This window comes from Canis lupus, chromosome 13 (genome assembly GCF_003254725.2).
Source record: "Canis lupus dingo isolate Sandy chromosome 13, ASM325472v2, whole genome shotgun sequence".
Classification (NCBI taxonomy): Eukaryota; Metazoa; Chordata; class Mammalia; order Carnivora; family Canidae; genus Canis; species Canis lupus.
The window spans coordinates 44,728,340-44,749,637 of record NC_064255.1 but is presented as its reverse complement, the minus strand read 5'-3'; the positions used below and the strand labels follow the sequence as shown (position 1 = coordinate 44,749,637).

General features: G+C 40.7%; 1 protein-coding gene across 8 annotated transcripts in view; it reads left to right on the top strand.

The window, feature by feature from the left end:
• FRYL (FRY like transcription coactivator) overlaps window positions 1-21,298 on the top strand; it is a 257,372-nt gene that overhangs the window by 219,366 nt on the left and 16,708 nt on the right. For all 8 annotated transcript variants that reach the window (XM_035704622.2, XM_035704639.2, XM_035704578.2 and 5 more), the window contains 8 exons: window positions 1,215-1,412; window positions 4,264-4,425; window positions 4,548-4,622; window positions 4,965-5,141; window positions 8,956-9,159; window positions 11,212-11,379; window positions 17,803-18,053; window positions 20,243-20,450. In XM_035704622.2, coding sequence (XP_035560515.1) covers window positions 1,215-1,412; window positions 4,264-4,425; window positions 4,548-4,622; window positions 4,965-5,141; window positions 8,956-9,159; window positions 11,212-11,379; window positions 17,803-18,053; window positions 20,243-20,450 — 1,443 coding nt within the window. The remainder of the gene's footprint in view (window positions 1-1,214; window positions 1,413-4,263; window positions 4,426-4,547; window positions 4,623-4,964; window positions 5,142-8,955; window positions 9,160-11,211; window positions 11,380-17,802; window positions 18,054-20,242; window positions 20,451-21,298) is intronic.

Genomic DNA, 21,298 nt, shown 5'->3' with positions numbered 1-21,298 from the left:
ATTAGAAATTGATTCTTCTTGGGGTGCTCAGTGGCTCAGTCTGTTAAGCATCCAACTCTTGATTTTGGCTCAGGTCACCATCTCGGGGTCATGAGATTGAGCCCGGTGTGGGGCTTCATGCTGGGTGTGGAGCCTGCTTAAGATTCCCTCTCTCTCTCTCTCTCTCTCTCTCTCTCCCCCCCCTCTCTTTTCACCCCTTGCCCCCAACTTGCACATGCTCTCAAGAAAGAAAGAAAGAAAGAAAGAAAGAAAGAAAGAAAGAAAGAAAGAAAGAAAGAAAGAAAGAAAGAAGCAAACAACTTCTCTACAAGTATCTGTCATGGTCATGTAAATCATTTTTAAATGATGTTGATAGAAATACACAAAACTAAAAGAAAAATAACTCAAAGACCTCAATAACTCAAACAACCTGGCCTCTTTGTAGTCCACTGGGCAAATCAGAGGGCAATATAGCTACATATGCAGGGGAAAAACCTCACCCTATGCAACTCAGTAACCCCTGAGAACATCACTTTAGTTGATATGATTAATCAAAATGAGGAATCATACCAATCCTACCATTCAGATTTAAGATTGGGTCATCAAAAAAACATCTAAAATTATTTTAGTTTTTTAAATATTTTTATGGGATCCCTGGGTGGCACAGCGGTTTGGCGCCTGCCTTTGGCCCAGGGCGCGATCCTGGAGACCTGGGATCGAATCCCACATCGGGCTCCCGGTGCATGGAGCCTGCTTCTCCTTCTGCCTATGTCTCTGCCTCTCTCTCTCTCTCTCTCTCTGTGTGACTATCATAAATAAATAAAAATTAAAAAAAAATAATAAAATAAATAAATAAATATTTTTATGTCTGAAAAAGAAAGTATGCATTAAAAATTGTCTTGTCTCCATTCATCCAAAAAGTTCACATATATACAACCCCTTTGTTTACCACAACTGCCAGATTACTATATTAGGCTTTCTAAGTTAATATTTACAAAGCACTTATTAGGAGAAATGCAAGATATCCTGAGTTGGTAGCATTTTGGTATATATGATATTTTATAAATCTAACAGAAAATTAATTTTCTTACCTGTTTTAACTCAGACCTTCTGTTAAGGATCTTAAAGTAAAAATGACTTACAGAAGTTTTTATAGAAACAATATTTTCATTGTTTAGAGTGTTTACTAAATATATATTTATAACTTCTTAATGTCTGCTATTTTTTTAAACCAGAGTCCTTATTGGAAGGAAGCCCTTAACATATTAAAACTGGTGGTGTCTCGCTCTGCAAGTCTTGTTGTACCCAATGATATCCCCAAGACCTATGGAGGAGATATAGGTTCTCCTGAAATATCCTTCACCAAGATTTTCAATAATGTCTCAAAGGAGTTGCCTGGGAAGACTTTAGATTTTCATTTTGATATATCTGAGGTAATTTCTATTAGAAATTTTCATTTGTTCATCTATTCTCTGATTCAGCAAGTGTCAATTAAGTTCATAACTCACTAGGACACGTGACAGGTGCTATGAAAATGGGGTGGGGTGGGGGAAAGCCCTGTCCTTAGGGAAGACCTAAGACTTGGGCAAATGGGTAAATAAACATTGTGATAAGTGCCTTGGTTGGAAGTCAAGTTAGAAGTACTATAAGGAAGATACAATACGGCATGTACATCTACCCTGATCTGAGTGTTGAAAGATAAAATAACCCTAGACAGGCATATATGAATGTTTGGGGAGGAAAGCTTAATGCAGGGAAAAGCAGCATGTATGAATGAAGCCTTGTAAGTGTGAGAAAGCCTGGTGTTCTGGAAATTTCCAATTTATAATATACCTTGAGCACTGACTATAGAAAATGGAGGTATAGAGTATGATGGGAGATGAAATGAAGGCACAGGAAGGAGCAAGATCATGAGGATCTTGCATGCATTTTAATAAGATGGTTTTATCTGGAAGCAGTAGAAGCTCTTAAAGAATTTTTAACTGAAAAAAAAATTTTTTTTTTAAATTTTTAACTGGAGTGGAAATTGTAGGATTTGCATTTTGAAAAGTTTACTCTGGTAACAGGATGGAAGAGTACCAGGGTGGAGGAGAGGGAAGTCAATAAGGAATCTATTAGAATAATGAAAAGATAATGTTGGTTGTCTCTGGGCAATTGCATGGGAAATGAAGAGGGTCGGGATGGTTTTCAGAAAGACTAAGAAGTCATAAATGGGATTTCATGGGAAGGAGAGGAGGTACTAAGGAAGAGGCATTGAGGACAGCTGCTTTGACAACTAGATGAATGTTGGGAACTTTCAGAGAGACTGAGAAGAGAAGGCAAGGAGAACAGATCTTAGCAGGAAGGGGAGGGTAGAGGGTGATGAGGTCAGTCTTGGGTACACTGACTAACTCTGACACTAAGACAACAATGGAGCTGCCTAGTAGGCAGTTAGATTTTAAGATCTGAAGTTTTAGAGGAAGACGGGTGGAAGTAACAATTTAAGGTCTTTAGTGTTTTATAAATGGACAGTTAAAATTGTGAAAGGAAAAATAAAACTAGCATAAACTAAGACCTGAGAAACCCAAAACTTTAAAGAGAGACACAAGGCCCCAGTGAAAACAGAACCTGGACCCTTTATTATGTCACATATTTAACATAAATCTCACATAAAAATTGTTGCCCTTGTTGGGAACCCCCAATTTTTGTTCCAGTACCTGAAACCATTCTTATTGGCCTTGAAACCATTAAAATCATCTTTTAGAAGCCAAAGAAGGAATTTTTCAAGAAGGAACTTACTGAATAAGGATTGTAAGGAAGTTGAGAAAAATAAAAATGGAAGATCTGATCACTCTTGTGTCGAGTAGGATCACATAGATTAAAAAAATTTTTTTTACCGTTTGGCCTTGGTATTAGAATTTATCCAAAGCTTTATGGGCTCTGTTTTTTAAGATGGAAAGAAAACTGTTTATTGCTAACTTTTTAGTTAATACCAGAATTCTGTCGTGGAGCACATAGCATAGGAATATGATGAGGAAATCAGGCTTTTCTTTTCCTAATGATCTTGTCTAGAGCAGTGATAAGAATTCTCAAAATACTTGATATGCTTTATTTCTATTTGTTTCATCAAAAATGAGTGAGTACCTGCTATGTACAGGCAGTGGAGATATAGTAGAAGAGCAGAGATAAATACACAAAGTCCAGGGGGCTCACATGTAATAGGGAAGACGGCCACATAAACAAATCAACACGTGCCAAATGTCAACATATAATTACCCGGATGTGTGATATCAGGGAAAGCCTCCTTGGAAGTCTGGAGTCCCCATTAAAAGATGATCATGGGCTTGGTCAGTTGGTGAATATTCCACGCAAAGGGGGGCAGCATGTGCCAAAACATAGGTCCATAAGAACATGGTGTGTTTGGAAAATAATAGCAAGCTCAGTTTTGCTGGAGTGTGAAGTTCAGGCAGGTGTGATAGAAGTTGAGGTTTAGGGAGGTAAGCAGGAACCACATCATAAAGGGACTCGTATGGCATGCAAATGAGCTTCAATATTATTTTCAAATGCAAATTCAAGACACTTCACAAAGCCAAAATAAATATAAATGAGTTTTGGATAATCATAGAATTTTTTACTGATATAAATTTGGAACTATTATACACCAGATTTGTAGTAAGAAGCTACACAGATATCTTCCTCTTTGGAGTTGTTACTTAGCTTGAATATTTGCAAAAGCACATTACTGAAGCACATATAACAATACGCATTGAAAAAAACACCAAAATGTTAATAGACGTTCAATCTGAGTGATAAGACTACAAGTGATTCTTTAAAAATCATTTTCATATTTTCTGAGCTTTCAAAGAGGATATATTTTATAATCATTGGGGGAGATGTGGAGGTGTTGATTTTAAAGAAAGCAGTCCCTATTTAAAATAGGAATAAGGTCTCAGAGAGTCATTTTCAATAAAGTCAAGTCTCCTGATTAAAAAAAAAAAAAAAGACCTCACAGGCAATGCTTGGCTGGCTCAGAGAAGCATGCAGCTCTTCATCTTGGGGCTGTGATTTTGAGCCCCATGTTGGGTATAGAGAGGACTTAAATATATAAATAAACTTTAAAAAATACATTTAAGAAAAGGACATCATTATCTTTGCTTTTTGTAACATCTACTTCATGCTTAGTGTCTTTCACCTTTTTTTTTTTTGGTTGTTTATTTTTAAAAATGTCCTTATAGGTAGATACACTGCTAATCCTTTTATGTTGAAATATCTGAGTCAGACACTACCATTTTTGTTTCTCTGCAGACACCAATTATTGGAAATAAATATGGTGATCAGCATAGCGCAGCTGGAAGAAATGGGAAGCCAAAAGTTATCGCCGTTACTCGGAGTACCTCCTCCACTTCCTCTGGTTCTAATTCTAATGCCTTGGTTCCTGTTAGTTGGAAAAGGCCACAGTTATCACAGGTACATGGAAACAGCATCAAAACTGAACATTTATAGAAGAATCCATTTTGTTGTATGACAGTTTGAGAATTTGTCTTATTTACTGGTAATCCTAACATTTGAATTATTTTTCTTTTCCTTAGCGAAGAACAAGAGAAAAGCTAATGAATGTGCTATCTCTCTGTGGTCCAGAATCTGGCCTTCCAAAGAACCCATCAGTGAGTAATCATGACAGCATGTGGAAAGGTGTTAAAAATCCTGTTAGCCCATGAAGAAATGGAAATTCTTCTGTTTCCTTGTTTGCCTTTCTAACTCCCCTTACTTTATAGCATTAACTAAGAATGAAAAAGATGCTACTTGTCTGTGTGGCACTTGGCAGTTATGTTAGCTAAGTATTTAGCCAGTTAGACTTCAGCCTGAAAACCAGATGAAAGCTCTGAGTTCACTAACAGATGAGACCTGCGGTGGCTTTTAGGGCACCAATGTCTCCTACACAGTGACAAAGCTGATGGATGGCCCTTTTTTTTTTTTTCTTTTTCTTTTTTTCGGCTGGCGGTCAGGTTGTATTTTCTTCTAATGAGGATTTGGAAGTCGGTGACCAACAGACCAGCCTAATTTCTACAACAGAAGACATGATTCAAGAGGAAGAAGTAGCTGTGGAGGATAATAGCAGTGAACAACAGTTTGGCGTTTTTAAGGACTTTGACTTTTTAGATGTTGAATTGGAAGATGCAGAGGTAAGGATGTGGGCTCTCCGTTATCATATTTATAGTTTACAGTTGCAAGTGTATGAGAATTAAGGATTTGACCATAGGATCTTACTTATTAAGGTCAGTGTAAGGTCAAGAAGGTAAAAATCAGGTTAAATGGGTCATGGGAATTAAGGAGGGCACTTGTGATGAGCACCGGGTGTTGTATGGAAATCATGTATCACTAAATTCTACTCCTGAAACCACTATTACACTATATGTTAACTAACTGGAGTTTAAATAAAAACTTGAAACTATATACGTATATGTACATACATAAGTATTAAAAAAAAAAGTAAAAATCTAAATTGGCAACTAAATGTGACCAGTACCATTAGTCATAGAAGTAGTCTGAAACAAAAGAGGAAAGAGGAAATCTTAATTTTTAATTTTTTCCCCAAAAAATAAAAAGTGAAAAGTGATTTCTTCCAAAGTAGGTCTTTAATTTAGGGTGTGCTCAGACTTAAATGTGTTGCATGAGCCAAACAAATGAATATGCAGCAAAGTGGTAAAAAATTATATTAAAATTTATCAAACACCATTTAAAAATATATGTGCAAACACACTAAATTAAGTTAAATGAACTTACGTGATTACAAAAGCTTCAGCTCTCTAGAACTCTCTCCTGTGGCAAATGACCAAGATTGTACCTGCGACATCCTCACCATTTTCTTCGTCATGATGTAGCCAGCTCCCTCAAGTGACTCATTTTCATTTAGCCGGAGTCACCGGAGGGCTTTCTCCTCTAAATTGATTCCATCTAGATTAAGTTGATAGTTGTGTGTCACTTTAGATGATTTTGAAATGGAAAATCTAACTCAAAAGGTGGATTTATCAGCTTACAGAGCTGAGATAGCCCAGAGTTAGATATGGCTCAGCGAGGTCTCTGATCTATCTCTGCAGTTGGCGAGGTTCTGCCCTTCTCTGCGAGTCTCTGGCAGATGGTTCTGTCCACATGCAGCAGTGTTCAAAGCAAGTGAACACTGCCAGTCGTACATTAGTTGCTGAGAGGAGACCAGTTAGGGAGGTCCTCCTATATGCTTCAGCCTCCCTTACACATGGGAACATATGCACATGGTGGCTTGGGGTCGGACCAAATGCCTTTGTGCTAGTTTGGGAGCTGTGGAGGCTTCTGTGGTTCACTGTGTACATGTTCCCAAAGACCCAGTTTGCAGGAGCCCCAAAACCAGAATTATTCAGCACCTCATAGGGAAGTGGCTTTTAAACTTTTTTTTTTAAACTGTGATCCATAGTTAATATATTTTCTATCATGTCCAAGTATCTAAATCCAAACAGCATTAAAACGAAAGTTCCTGGGCATTCTGCTGGCTCAGTCGGTTAAGCCTCCAGGTGTTGGTTTTTAGCTCAGGTCGTGGTCTCAGGGTCATGGGATGGAATCCTGTATGGGGCTCTGTGCTCAGTGGGGAGTCTGCTTGAAGATTGCCCCCCCCTTCCCCCCTGCTCGTGTGCACTCTCTCTCTCTGTTAAATAAAATAAATAAATCTATTTTTAAAAATTAAATTAAAATTTCAAGACTATGCAGCTGTGAGGCACCTGGATGGCTCAGTCAGTGGAGTGTGTAACTCTTGACCTTGGGGTTGTGAGTCTGGGCACACTGGGCACAGAGATTATATTAAAAAAAAAAAAAAGCTGCCTTGCTTTATCTGTTGTGCACACTGATATTTCCTATTCTCTTTCATTTTTTTCCAATATGACAGGTCATCACCCTCTAAAATTGATTTCACATCCCCAGTTTGAAAAACACGTTGTAGGTAATAGGACTGACTTGAATAACGAGGCAGAAAGTATGATGGACTGAAGAGGCTTGTTGTCCTACCTCAAGGGCATGAGCAGTTTCTAAATTCTGTTGGCAATTATTTGCTTTTTTCATTTGAGAGTTTAAAATTTCTAAAAGCAGATAGGCTCTTGACTTGTGTATAATGGTAAGGTTATTTATTTCATTTGCTTTTTTTTTTTAAAGAACTCTATAAACGCTTCTAAGTTTATCCTACACCCTAATATGTCAGTAGTAATAAATATGATTGAGTTTTGTTTTGTTTTGAAAGGGAGAGTTGGGGGAGAAGGAAAGAGAGAGAGAATCCTAAGCAGGCTCCACACCCAGCACGGAGCCCAGTGCAGGGCGTGATCTCAACGACCCTAAAACCATCGCCTGAGCTGAAATCAGGAGTCTGATGCTTAACCATTAGAGCCACCCAGGCGCCCCAATAAATATGGCTTTTGAGTAGAACCTTAGTCAAATTAAGTTTAAGACGCTTAATGTAGTTTTGTCTTTAATTCAAGTCAGAGTGAGTTGGGGAGGGTAGTGTTAATTGATGCCTCAGAATTAGGCAAATCAAATAATAGAGGTTTTTAAAAACCTAAATACCGTCTTGCTTAAAACATGGTCTCAGGAAATAACTTTGCTACAAAACAAATGGAACCGCTAATTAAACTTCTAAAATACCCCCCAATCTTGAAAGCTCCTAGTGTGTATTCATTCATTCACCAAATAAATATGGAGGGCTATTGCCATTACCATTGCTATGCTACATAATAATATTTGAGATATCTTGTAGGAAGGTGACTTTTCAAACTTTGACCTGCAGGGCTTCTAATACCCTGAGAAACAGGGAAAGATCCAAGAGACAAATGGGCAGAGCTCCTGGCTACCTTTTTTCAGCGAGAGCAGATTGGGTTTTGTTCATCACTTTTGCACGGTTGATTTCCATTTTAAATTTCACTTGAAATAAGTATTCCTTTGCTTTATTTAAAAATAAAAAAAGCTTTGAGAGTCTCTATTCTGGACAGTCCCTCTTGAGAAAAGGAACACAAATCCTATTTTGCTGCCCAACTCCCTAAAATTTGTCATAACAGGGATTAAGAGACCATATAAGAACTATATCCTTGTAAAAGGAGGATCAGTTTAGAGTAATAGAAACATCACTTCTATAAATCCCCTAAGTTGAAATCTGCCCTATTTCCTCTTGGTTATGTCTCGGTAACTTTGAGCTTTAACTATTTTGTAGTAAAAAAAAATGGGTTTAGCCAGAACCATCCTCCAGACTAAAATAATTGTGACCCTGTATGTTGTCAACTGAATGTGGGTATTTTAAGTCAGTTTTGCATCGTATCAAGTACTAAATCCATGTAAATTTTGAAGATTTTCTTAAAGTTCGTGTTGCCAGAGTGTATCATAGAAATGTTGTTCTAAGTGTCTGTCTCTGACTTCTTCATAATATATCTTGCATAAAAAAGTAATCTGAATCACATGTTGGCTTCCTACTCAGAGCTTAATCCAGAGCTTGAATCAGTCTTTGGGTTTGAGAAATCACAGAGTTTTCCCCCAAAGTGTAGTGTATATTTAAATGTTTGTCTTCGTTCTTTCTAATTCTGTGTGTTTTCCTTTTTGCTAACCAGGAACTGCAGGTAAGTTGCAGCCTGGTGTTGTGGATGTTTATGTGTTGTCATCTGTGACGTATTTGTCTTCTTCGTGGTCTCATTTGTGTTTGTGTCTTAGAATAGAAATGGCCTAGGTAGTAGGTTCAGTTGGTCCCCAGTCATACAAGATAGAAAGTCGAGAAAATTATTTAGCTACAGCAGGATCGACCACATATTTTGATCTTCTTTAAGTATAAATATTTAACAATGTTATAAAAGTTTTGAGAAATTGAAGGGCTGATTGAAACTCTGCTTATGATGATGCATTAAGTATTTTTCATCTCGGTTTATGTTTTCCTGGTGTATTATGTTCGCCATATGCACATGTATCTGAGGTCTTAGAAATCACGTCTTTCCTTTCCAGGGTGAAAGCATGGACAATTTCAACTGGGGAGTCCGCAGGCGCTCGCTGGACAGTATTGACAAAGGGGACACCCCCTCCCTCCAGGAGTACCAGTGCTCCAGCAGCACCCCCAGCCTGAACCTGACCAACCAGGAGGATACAGACGAGTCCTCGGAAGAGGAGGCGGCGCTCACAGCAAGCCAGATACTCTCCCGGACGCAGATGGTATACGGCTCCCTACCTTCTTATACAGCGACAGTTGGTCTCACTTTCCTCTTAAACTTCCAACTTAGTAATTAGCGTTTCTCGATTTTCTGATTTTCCTTTCACTTTGGGTAAAAAGCACACGCTGAAAGGAAAAATACAGAAGTGCCCCGCTAACGGAGCGTTCTGTTAGTAACAGAACTCCACATTTACATTGAGGTTGCGCACCCCTTCGCAGCTAAGACGGTTTCCTCCTCTAGTGATGGCGAGTCCTTCTGGACACTTCTGGAGGCCCTCGTCTTGAATGACACATGCTTTTGCCATCAGTGTGGACACCAGCACTGCTTCCTTGACCTCCCGCTTTTCTTTCCTAGTTAGCGCGGAAAGATGGAGCACAGCTTCGGTGCCTTTCCAGATCAAGTCAGTTATGTGGGGGTTCCGACTGGGAGCCCCCCGGCGAGGTGGGGGAGACCATAGAGGGAGTGCCCAAGGCTGCAGGAGTAGGGTGTCTGCTCAGAAACGCAGAGGGGGAGGGGGAGGATGCCCGTGAGCAGGAATCGGGCGGGCCACCCTGACACAGCCCAAAGGCCGTACCCTCTTCGCACGGAGCCCACCTGCACCACTCCGGTCACTGGAACCCCGCGGCTCCGTGCGGGGTGTGCTCAGTCTGCCGGTGGATGGTGGGGGCTTTCAACAAAATGGAAAGTTGTCTGTTTGGTGCCCGTTCGGGCTTACGTGGCTGCTTGCTGGTGAACGCTGCTTCTTGAGAATCTGCTAGGTGCTGAATGCTGCTGAGTGCTGTGGTGCTGCTGGGTGCTGCTCAGTGCTGCTGGGCACTGCTGGGTGCTGTTGGGCGCTGCATGGTGCTGCTTGGTGCTGGCCACTGCTTGGTGTTACTGGGCGCTGCTGGGTGCTGCTCAGTGCTGCTGGGCTCTGCTGAGTACTGCTTGGTGCTTCTTGGAGCTGCTGGGCGTTGCTTGTGCTGCTGGGTACTGCTTGGTTCTGCTGGGCACTGCTGGGTGCTGCTCCGTGCTGCTGGACACCGCTGGGTGCTGCTCAGTGCTTCTTGGCACTCCTCAGTGCTGTTTGATGCTGCTCGTGCTGCTGGGTGCTGCTTGGTGCTGCTCATGCTGTTCTGGGCGCTGTTCGGTGCTCCTTGGTGCTGCTCGGCACTGCTGGGTGCTGCTTGGTTTTGCTGGGCGCTGCTCAGTGCTGCTTGGCACTGCTGGGCACTGCTCGGTCCTTCTTGGTGCTGCTTGGTGCTGCTCATGCTGCTGGGCGCTGCACAGTTCTGCTGGGCACTGCTTGGCGCTTCTTGGTGCTGCTTGGCACTGCTGGGTGCTGCTTGGTTTTGCTGGGCGCTGCTGGGTCCTGATGGGCATTGCTCAGTGCTGCTGGGCACTGGTCATGCTGTTGGGAGCTGGGTCCTGCCGGACACTGCTCAGTGCTGCTGGGCACTGCTCCTGCTGCTCGGTGCTGCTGGGTGCTGCTGGGTGTGCTCATGCTGCTCGGTGCTGCTGGGCACTGCTCATGCTGCTCGGTACTGCTGGGCATTGCTGGGAGCTGCTCATGCTGCTTGGTACTGCTGGGCGCTGCTGGGTGCTGCTGGGCACTGCTCATGCTGCTCAGTGCTGCTGGGCGCTGCTGGGTGCTGCTCATGCTGCTCGGTGCTGCTGGGTGCTGCTCATGCTGCTCGGTGCTGCTGGCGCTGCTGGGTGCTGCTCATGCTGCTCGGTACTGCTGGGCGCTGCTGGGTGCTGCTCATGCTGCTGGGTGCTGCTGGGCGCTGCTCATGCTGCTCGGTGCTGCTGGGTTCTGCCGGGCGCTGCTCATGCTGCTCGGCGCTGCTGGGTGCTGCAGCCACAGACGAGCCCCGCGCCCACAACCTCGCAGCACCCGAAGCCACCAGGGTGACTGCAGAGAGGCGCCTGTGGCCTGCCGAGGAGGCCGGGCGCCGTGGAGCTCCTCCGCTGGGTGGTTTCTGCTGGGGGAGCGTGAGGTGCGCGGCCGTGGCCAGGTGAGCAGCTCGGCCGCAGCGCCGTGTCCCCGCCTCACCTCCCCTTCCCCTTGCAGGTAACCAGCGACGGCGCCGCGGACGAGGCCTCGCCCGAGCTGCCCGATTTGCTGCTTCAGTCGCAGGATTCCACGGGCAGTGTCTCGGCAGAGGACGCGCTTCTCCTCAGAGCTGGGACCCCGAGTTTGGAGGCTTCTCTAGATACTGCTAACAGCCAGCTGCCTGAGGTGGGGCGAGGCGCGGGCGGGGGCACGGCCAATCCGGGCTCGCTCTAGCGCTGCTGCCTTCCTCGCTTTTCTGCCAGAGGAGTTTTCACCTCATACACTAATTATTTGATTCGTTTCCAGTATTTCTAACCTGTGGGGTTGTTTTACATGAAATTGTCAAATCTGATCATTTAAAAAAAAAAAGTTGAGGGATCAGGGCAATGACCTACAGGTTAAAAATAATCTGGAGTGTTTTTAATGAGCATTTTGTGTTGCAGAGTGTGATTTAGGTCAATGTGCAGACGCTTCCTTGGGGACGGTGAGCATCTTCCTTGGTGCTGTATCTTCTTCGAAGGATCACTTTTGTTTTCCTTTCACTTTTTGCTTTGTGTTTGGGTTTATGTGATTGGTGCTATGATTGGGATTAAAACCTCAGGCCAGCTGTGTTAGCAGTGGGTTAAGTGAAACCTTTCAAAACTACTAGTTTATGATTTTTGGAAAGGCCTGTGAGAAGTGAGCCAGATTCCAAGCTAATGACTGACCAAAAATAAGTAAGTATTAGTTTTCTTAGTATTTTTGTTGTTGTTGTTGTTAAGATTATTAGATATACTTTTTTTTCTTTTTCTTTTTTTTTTTTTTTTTTACTATAATTGTTATAGTTGTCATGTGCTTTAATGCTTTGGTAAATATTAGGAAAATATTCATTTTTTTATGGTTAACCAAATTAATATTATTAGATCTCATTACTTTAGTTAGTTGAATTATCATATTATTGAGTTTACAGTGGATTTTACATTTTTTAACAGCAATCAGAGTTTGAGATGAAAGCATTTTTAAATGTATGGCTAGTATGGCTTACGTTTATATAACTCGGCAAATACTGAGATTTTCCTACATGCCAGGCATTGAGTTAGGTGCTTGAAAGATGACTAAGGCATGGTGACCCCTACTCTCAGGGGGTGCATTGGCTATCAAGGAAGACTGACGAGGTTAAAAAAAGAAAAGACACATCCATCCGAACAACTTAGTAACAGCCATGTCTGGCTCTGTGAAAACTCAGGAGAGACTGATCATCTGTACCTTCAGGTGAAGGTGGTAAAGGACAGGCTTCATGGCGACCGGGACACCCTGTGGAAAGACACGGCAACGTGAAATAACTTGGTTTGTTCAGGCAACAGCAGGAAATTGAGTATTTCTAGAGAACGAAATGGGAGAAAGAGGAGGAGGGAAAGGAGAGTTGGGCAGGTCTAAGATGCGAAGGGTCCTCCTACCTGTCACACTGAAGACTTAGACTTTACCTCAAGATGCTCAAAAGTCATGACTTCTCACTGTTTCAAGAGATAGCTGTTCCACGACAAGCACCGTACCAGGCACCTAAGATGAGACTACAGGGCACGCAAGTACGCAAGTAGTCAGTACTTCCCGAGCCCCTGCTGCCTCTGGTCACTATTCTAGGCACTGGGCACCTGACGCTATGTGGAACATAGGCTCCTGGCTTTATGGAGCTTAATTCTAGTAAAAGAAATGATAAACCGGTAAAACAAATAAAACAGAAATAATACATCAGAAAGTGATCATCCTCTTAGTCATACCAAGAAACTCTGACAGTAATGTGAAATTGGCGAGGGAGAGAGGGGCGTTTGAGGTGAAACCTAAGGGAAGGAAGATGTGCAGGGAAGATGATCGGGGCTTAGGAAGCAGCAGTGACAGAGGGCCCCCCGCTCCCCCACCCCAACCCCCCATGCAGCTGAAGAACAAGCTGGCCCTTGAGCTGGAGCATAGCGAGCAGGAGGGGCTGGATCAAGACGTTTGAGGGGTGGGCCGATCCTAGAGCCACACTGCCCGTAACCATCGGAGGATTTTAGGCAGAAGAGGGACACGATTGGATTTTGTTTTTTTTTTTTTAAATCTCTCTTTTGCATGTGTGTGGAAAAAGGATAGTAGGTTCTAGTATCTAGTATCTAGTACCTGTCACATGAAGCCTGCAGGCCAGGCACCTGTGGTCAGGGGAAGGGATGGTCTGCTTTGTGTTTCAGTGAGGTCAGAGGTGTGGAGGGTGGACGGGGGCGGGGGGGTGTGGCTGAGATGGGGAGACGGACCAGAAGAGTGTTGGCAAGAAATGAGGGGGCCTGGAGGAAGAGTGCACAACATGAGAAGTGTTTCTGGGAGAGAGCCGGCTGACTTAGAGATGCACCTTAAATAGACTGTTCCTTTTGGTTGGTGGAAGACTTGTCCTTGGAGTGTTAATTCCTAATCTGTCATCTGTGTCTGGTCTGGATCGTGACCTGTGAAAAGGTCTCATTAGAAACAACGGAAAACAGGTTGATACTAAAAATACCTTCATAACAAAAGCAGTAAGGTTAATGGTTACCTGTTGTCGTTCTGCTTACTTGACAAACAGGAAGTCTTTTATTTTTGGTTATTAAAATAACTATAATCACAGCAAACTACTGATAAGAAATCATATTTATTGGAGATAAATTGGAAATGCACATATATTTCCATATATATTGGAAACTGTGTTATTTCAGTTGGGACAACCATTTATCCAACAGAACTGTATTTTATGGCTTGTTTCCAAGGCACTCTACAGATCCTGATGATATTTTTTATATATATAAAGGAAAAACACTTCACTTTACTGGGTTTATTTCCTTTTCCAGTCGTGGTTTCATTTTCAGTATAAGCTTTGTGGCATGGTGAATGAGAAGGAAGGAGATATTCATAAACCATAGTATTTCATGTAGAAACAGTTCTATTGACTTTAAAATTATCACCAAAAGAATGGCTGTCCACAGGAATATATTAGGAATTTTAGCCTAGTTTGTTTTACCCTGGCATGCCCTCAAACAGCCCTTTAAAAAAAAAAAAAAAAAAAAAAAAGCATGAAAACACCAAGATAATGAAATAAAATCATAATTCTGTTTTTTAAACCAATTTCTTAAGAGGAAGAGTTAATTTTAATAGGTGAAATACTTCATGAATTAAAGGGAGAATCCATTCCTAGAATTGAGAGGGGTTTTTTCCCCCTTAAATTATGTTAATACCAAGAAGATAAAACAGAATAGGCTAAAGCATGTCATGTCATGACAGAAACTTTAGACCCATTTGTTCCTTTCTTCTTTATTAATATATACAAATTATACCCTGAGCTGTTAAGGATTAAGTTCTTCACTTGCATTTATTACAGAAACCTTCACAGAGGAATTTCTTTTAGTATTTTTTTTTCCAACAACTTTTAGTATTTATAATAGTTACCACTTCATAGATGGCAGAAATTATTCCTTATAGGATATGGGTCTTTGAATGTAATTGTATGTGTGGTCTGTATGCACACATACGCAGCAGTGTGTAATAAGAAAGTTCAAGAAAATTCAATTCTCATAATGTACATAAAGCACCCTCTTCATGAAATCTAGGTGGCCTAGAAAATTCCAGCATATAGTATATGTTAATAATTATAGATTAAACATCTATTTTCTAAGTATTATTCAATAACAGATGTCAACCTAATACTGGTAGAAACTAAAGAAAAGTGAGAACATTAAACTAAGAAGTTTGGTGGGTTAAATCAACATGATATATTCAAAGTGATGTAGAAGGAAAAATTAATGCTAATAAAATTTCTAGGTGTAGAAATCTCTCTAGCACTATTACAAACTGTTTCCAATAACTAATGCATACCACTTTAATGGCCAAATCTTTTTAAAAAAATTTCAGATGCAAATACAGTATATTGAATATGTTTTTGAAATGACTAAGGAATTAATTGTACTATATTATTTAAAGAGTGCTGTTCTGTGCCAAGTCAGAATTTGCTACTTTCCGTGCTTAACTAACTCCAGACCAGTGTTCCCTTAATATACTTTGTTTTCCCCCCATATTTCTATGCCATTCCTCTTTTCTTTTTTTTAAGGTTTTATTTATTTATTCATGAGAAACAGAAAGAGAGAGAGGCAGAGACACAGGCAGATGGAGAATCAGGCTCTTCACAGGGAGCCCAATGTGGGACTCGTTTCCAGGACTCTGGGATCATGACCTGAGCCAAAGGCAGATGCTCAACCGCTGAGCCACCTAGGTGTCCCCCATTCCTATCTTCGAAGTCCTTTTCCCTGAATTGTTGTCTTGGTCAGCTTGAGCAGCTGTTACAAAATACCAGAAACCAGGTAGCTTATCAACAGTAGAGATTTACTTCTCACAGTTCTAGAGGCCAAGGAGTCCAAGATCAGGGGGTACCAGCTGGTTCACTGTGTTGTGATGCCTGCCTTCCTGGTAGCTCTTCTTGCTATGTCCTTACATGGTAGAAAAAAGAACTAGCTAGCTCTCTGGCCTCTTCCTGCAAGAGCACTCATCCCATTCATGGGAACCTAATCACTGCCCAAAGGTTCCATCTCCTGATACACCACATCGGTGGTTAGGGTATCAATATAGGCATTTTGAGAGGATAAAAACATTCAGTCCATGACACTATCACTAACCCATCTTTGTCAAAACCCATCATAGTGTTGTTTCCTCCAAAGAGACCCGTCTCCATGCCTCAACCGGATGTGATCTTTCCCTTCTTTGAGTACCAGTAGTCCTTTATGTATTGCTCATAATATTTACCATACACTTAATGTACTCTAGACTATTGTCATTTGCATATTAGGCTAACCCCACCATTAGATCGTAAATTAATTGTAGATATTGATTTATTCCAGAGCATGCAGCCCAGAATCTGGTCAAAATCCTTCATTTATGTTTTAGTTGAATTTTACAAATGTATAAACTGAGGCCCAGACTGATCTGAGGTGAGGTTCTGTTTCACTACTTTCCATGTTTTGGAAGAAAAATTCTATTTTGACCCAAGAAGAAAAGAAACTACTATACAACTAAGTAGTAACTTAGGACTAAGCACCTTTTAAAAGGAGCTGATCTTCACTCTTAAAACTGAGACCATTAGTGCTTATTTTCAAACTGATTCATATCCATTCACATTAAAATTAGTGTTGACTACAGAATGGGAGAAAATCTTTGCAAATGACAAATCTGATAAAGAGTTGATATCCAAAATCTATAAAGAACTTACACCCCAAAAATAATCCAGCTAAATGGGCAGAAGACATCCAGACAGCTTACAGACACATAAGATGTTTTTTGTTTTTTTTTTTTAATTTATTTTTTATTGGTGTTCAATTTACTAACATACAGAATAACCCCCAGTGCCCGTCACCCATTCACTCCCACCCCCCGCCCTCCTCCCCTTCTACCACCCCTAGTTCGTTTCCCAGAGTTAGCAGTCTTTACGTTCTGTCTCCCTTTCTGATATTTCCCACACATTTCTTCCCCCTTCCCTTATATTCCCTTTCACTATTATTTATATTCCCCAAATGAATGAGAACATATAATGTTTGTCCTTCTCCAACTGGCTTACTTCACTCAGCCAGACACATAAGATGTTAAACATCACTCATCATCAGGGAAATACAAATCCAAACCATGATGAGATACCACCTCACAATGTCTGATTGGCTAAAATTAACACAAGAAACAACAGATGTTGTCAAGGATGCAGAGAAAGGGGAACCCTCTTACGCTGTTGTGGGAATGCAAACTGGTGCAGCCACTCTGGAGAACAGGATGGAGATTCCTCAAAAATAAAACTACCCAATGGCCCAGTAATTGCACTACTAGGTATTTACCCAAAGGATGCAGAAATACAGATTCAAAGGGGCACATGCACACTGATGTTTATAGCAGCATTATCAACAACAGCCAAACTATGGAGAGAGCCCAAATGTCCATCAAGTGATGAATGGATAAAGAAGGTTGTGTGTGTGTGTGTGTGTGTGTGTGTGTGTGTGTAATGGTATTTTACCTGACCATCAAAAAGAATGAAATCTTGCCATTCGCGATGATGTGGATGGAGCCAGAGGGTATAATGCTAAATAAAGTAAGAGAGACAAATACCATATGATTTCATTCATATGTGGAATTTAGAAACAAAACAGAGAGGGGCGCCTGGATGGTTCAGTTGGTTAAGTGTCTGCTTTTGGCTCCGGTCATGATCTTGGGGTCCTGGGATCGAGGCCCACATCGGGCTCCCTGCTCCCCCTGCTTGTGCTGTCAAATAAATAAAATAGTTTTCAAAAAGAGAGAAAACAGAGGAACATAAATGAAGGGGGGGGAAGAGGGAAGGAAACCGTAAGAGACTTGACTACAGAAAACAAACTGAAGGTTGATGGAGGGAGGTGAGTGGGGGATGTGACTAAATGGATGGAGGGTATTAATGCTGTTATGATGAGCATTGGTTGTTAAATGTAAGTGATGAATCACTAAATTCTACACCTGAAACCAATTTTACCATATATGTTAACTAACTGGAAAAACACTTGAAGTAAAAAATAAATAAATAAATAATTGTTAGTATTTTTAAACTTGATAAAAAATGTGATTGTTTTACAGGATACAAGTTCAGTATTAAAGGAAGAACAAGTTATTACAGCCTTTGAAGATGAAGGTTCATATATAATTCAAGAACAGCAGGATTCTCTTGTGTGTCGGGGGATTCTTGACTTAGAAGACACCGACATACCAGAGCCTCTCGCTCCTGAAAGCTACCCCGAGTCCATCTGTGAGGACGACGTTACCTTAGCTTTGAAAGAATTGGATGAACGATGTGAAGAAGAAGAAGCGGATTTCTCCGGACTATCTAGGTGAGAATATGGTTTCACAAACACTAGAGTAAGATGACCTCTTCTCTCCCAGCCCTTCCCAAATAGGACTCTCTATTCCAGTTTACTTACTTTCATTTCTGTGTTTTAGCCTATAATCCTACCACCTTCATTTTAAAAGAGAAAATGACTAAGATGGGTTTATTCTCTGTTACTGACCTTCAGTTTGCCTAAAGAAAAAGCATAATGAGGAACATTCTACATTTAGAAGCACACACACCAAATACCTATTTCAGCAAAATGCCAAATGGCCAGTTGTTAAAACCAATCATGAATCATGGGATGAACTTCTGTGATAGTAAAATAAATCTGAAATGTATCCAAAAAATCGTTTTATAGTTTCCTCATCAGCAGAGGTTGTAAAGTGTGACTTATACAATGGGCAGAAGTGATCACTTCTTGGTACCGTCAGATGTTAGCTGACTCCTTTTAAAATGTTCCAGCTCCATACATTCAAAATGACCACAGAGTATCAAGAATTCCCAAAGAGGGCCTTTTCTTGACGCATGAGCTAACAAAATTGAATCATCGATTATTGCATATAGTCCTTAGAAGAAATCTTGGTAGCTATTATGAAATGTGTCCAGCAAACAGTTCTGTGATGATTAGAATTATCATCTAATATCTATCATCTATTATTATTAGATTACTAATGCCTAGTATTTTTCCTTTACGTAAGTTCTATAAATATTTGTTGTTCAAAGTTGTGTTTTTTATAAAGGTATGTAGCTTAATACACTGTGTATCTGTGCCCCATTCAGTAATTTCAAGCCCCCTGGTAATTATTTTTATATAAAAATTAGTATTTAGTAATCGTCAAATATTTCAGAGTTTCAGTCTTACAAGAAAAATCATTTGTATTTCAAGTGATAATAGAGTGTGTGTGTGTGTGTGTGTGTGTGTGTGTGTTTAAAGTAAGCTCTGTACCCAACGTGGGGCTTGAATCCACAACCCTGAGATCAAGAGCTGTGTGTTCCTCCAGCTGAGCCAGCCAGGCACCCCCTCAAGTGATGATAGAGTTTTAACATACACACAGGAGACTTTCACTCTTCAGGATATCTAGAATATTTTCCTGTATTCGAAAGTGTGTATTCAGACATTAACCTTGGTGATACGCCTTGTTCATGTTACCAGTTGGGACGGCAGTAGCCTGTGCAGTCACTCATTCATTCATCACACGCGAAGTCAGGGTGCCAGAGATGATGTGGAGGTAGATCCTCAACTACTGGGACTTCTAAAAGGTTGAAGCCAAATAATTGCCTTCGGTCAAGTATTAAAGATGAAATATAGTGCATTTCTACTAAATACAGAGGAATAGCTAGCTGCCCAAGCTTCCAAGAAACACGTTTTTTAAAAATCAGTCACCACAGTGACATTATAAAAATATACATTTTTGAGGTATATCTTAAGTTTTCACTTCAAATGTTGGTTTTATTTTTATCTTTTCCCCCATCTTTACTTAGATCCCTCTCTTCCACATGAATTGCTTGCTCCACAATTTCTGTAAAGCCTTATAAAGCTACGTGGTCATGGAAACACACAATCTTAAGACCTTGAGTAATGCATTTCTTTATGGAGTGTCTGACTCAGACACGACCTCATCTTTAAGATCCACAATTACCCTTTCTTTATAGAATGACCAACCCAAACATATCTTCATCTCTTTTCACTGTCCCATTTTTTTTTGTATTATCTGATGTGTTGGGATTATAAATTGCTCAAAAAAAAAATGGCCAGGTCTTTTTTTCTTTTTGAGTCCACAATCCATTACTGACACACCGCAAGGCACATAGTATATACTCATGAAATAGCTGAGCTGCCAGTATGTGTCAAGGCTGATAATAGTGGGTTAGGACCCACAGTTCTGGGTTCAAATTCTGACTCTGTCATTTCCTATTCAATAACCTGTAGGCACAGTACTTAATTTCACTGACCTTTTTGTTTCCTCGTGGTAAAACTGAGCTAATATTAGCCTAACCTTCAGAGTTGCTGTAAAGATGGGCTGCAACAGTCCTAAGAAAGAACACAGAAATCTTGCTATTTGTACTTTTTTATGAAGTTTAGGTTGTTGTACATTTTCTAAATTAGTGCGTAAACTTGAATAAAAATAATCTATGTTGGGTGACTTAAACTATTTTAAGATAGTATTATGTGATATTGTGTATTAACAGTCAAGATGAAGAAGAGCAAGATGGCTTTCCAGAAGTCCAGACATCACCTCTACCATCACCGTTTCTTTCTGCCATAATAGCTGCTTTTCAGCCAGTAGCATGTGATGATGAGGAAGAGGCCTGGCGCTGCCATGTCAACCAGATGCTGTCTGACACTGATGGGTCCTGTGCAGTGTTTACTTTTCATGTGTTTTCTAGGCTGTTTCAGGTCTGTGGTTTTAAAGCTTTCTGAATTTATATTAACAATTACCTGATAAGGTTATGGGTTTTTTTTTTTTTTAATCTAAAATGAGTATCTCAAATTCTATTTTCCCTTTTTTTTTCCAATTCTATTTTCTACTTTTATTTTTCTTAGTGTCTCAAAATTTAATCTTCCCATTGATTTTCTTAAAAAAAAAATATATATATATATATGTATTTTTTATGGGCTGGCATAATCACCTGGCAACCCATATATATATATATATATATATATATATATATATAATTTTTTTTTCTTTTCCCCCCAGGGCGTCTGCATGGCACAGTCCACTAAACGTCCAACTCTTGGTCTTGACTCAGATCTCAGGGTCATGAGATCAAGCCCCACGTTGGGCTCCACCCTCAGAGCAGTCTGTTTGGGTTTCTCTCTCACTCTCCCCTCCCCACTCTAAAATAAATAAATCTTTAAAAGAAAATTTCCCAAAGATAGTGATACTACTTAATTTTATGACACTATAGTACTGCTGATAATTTATACAATAACTAGTAGAGATATCTCCCTTCAGACCATTAAAATAAAACTTGAAAGCAACATCTGCTAAATTTTCTGCAGTAGAGTAGGCACCATCCAGGATGCCAAGGGGGAAAAAAAAAAAAAGAACCATGGTCCCTGCCTTCAAAAAGTTTACAGTCAATATCATAAAACAGTTTATAATTAAGTACTAAATTAATTGGCTTTGTTGGGATCTCTGGGTGGCGCAGCGGTTTGGTGCCTGCCTTTGGCCCAGGGCGCGATCCTGGAGACCCGGGATCGAATCCCACGTCGGGCTCCCGGTGCATGGAGCCTGCTTCTCC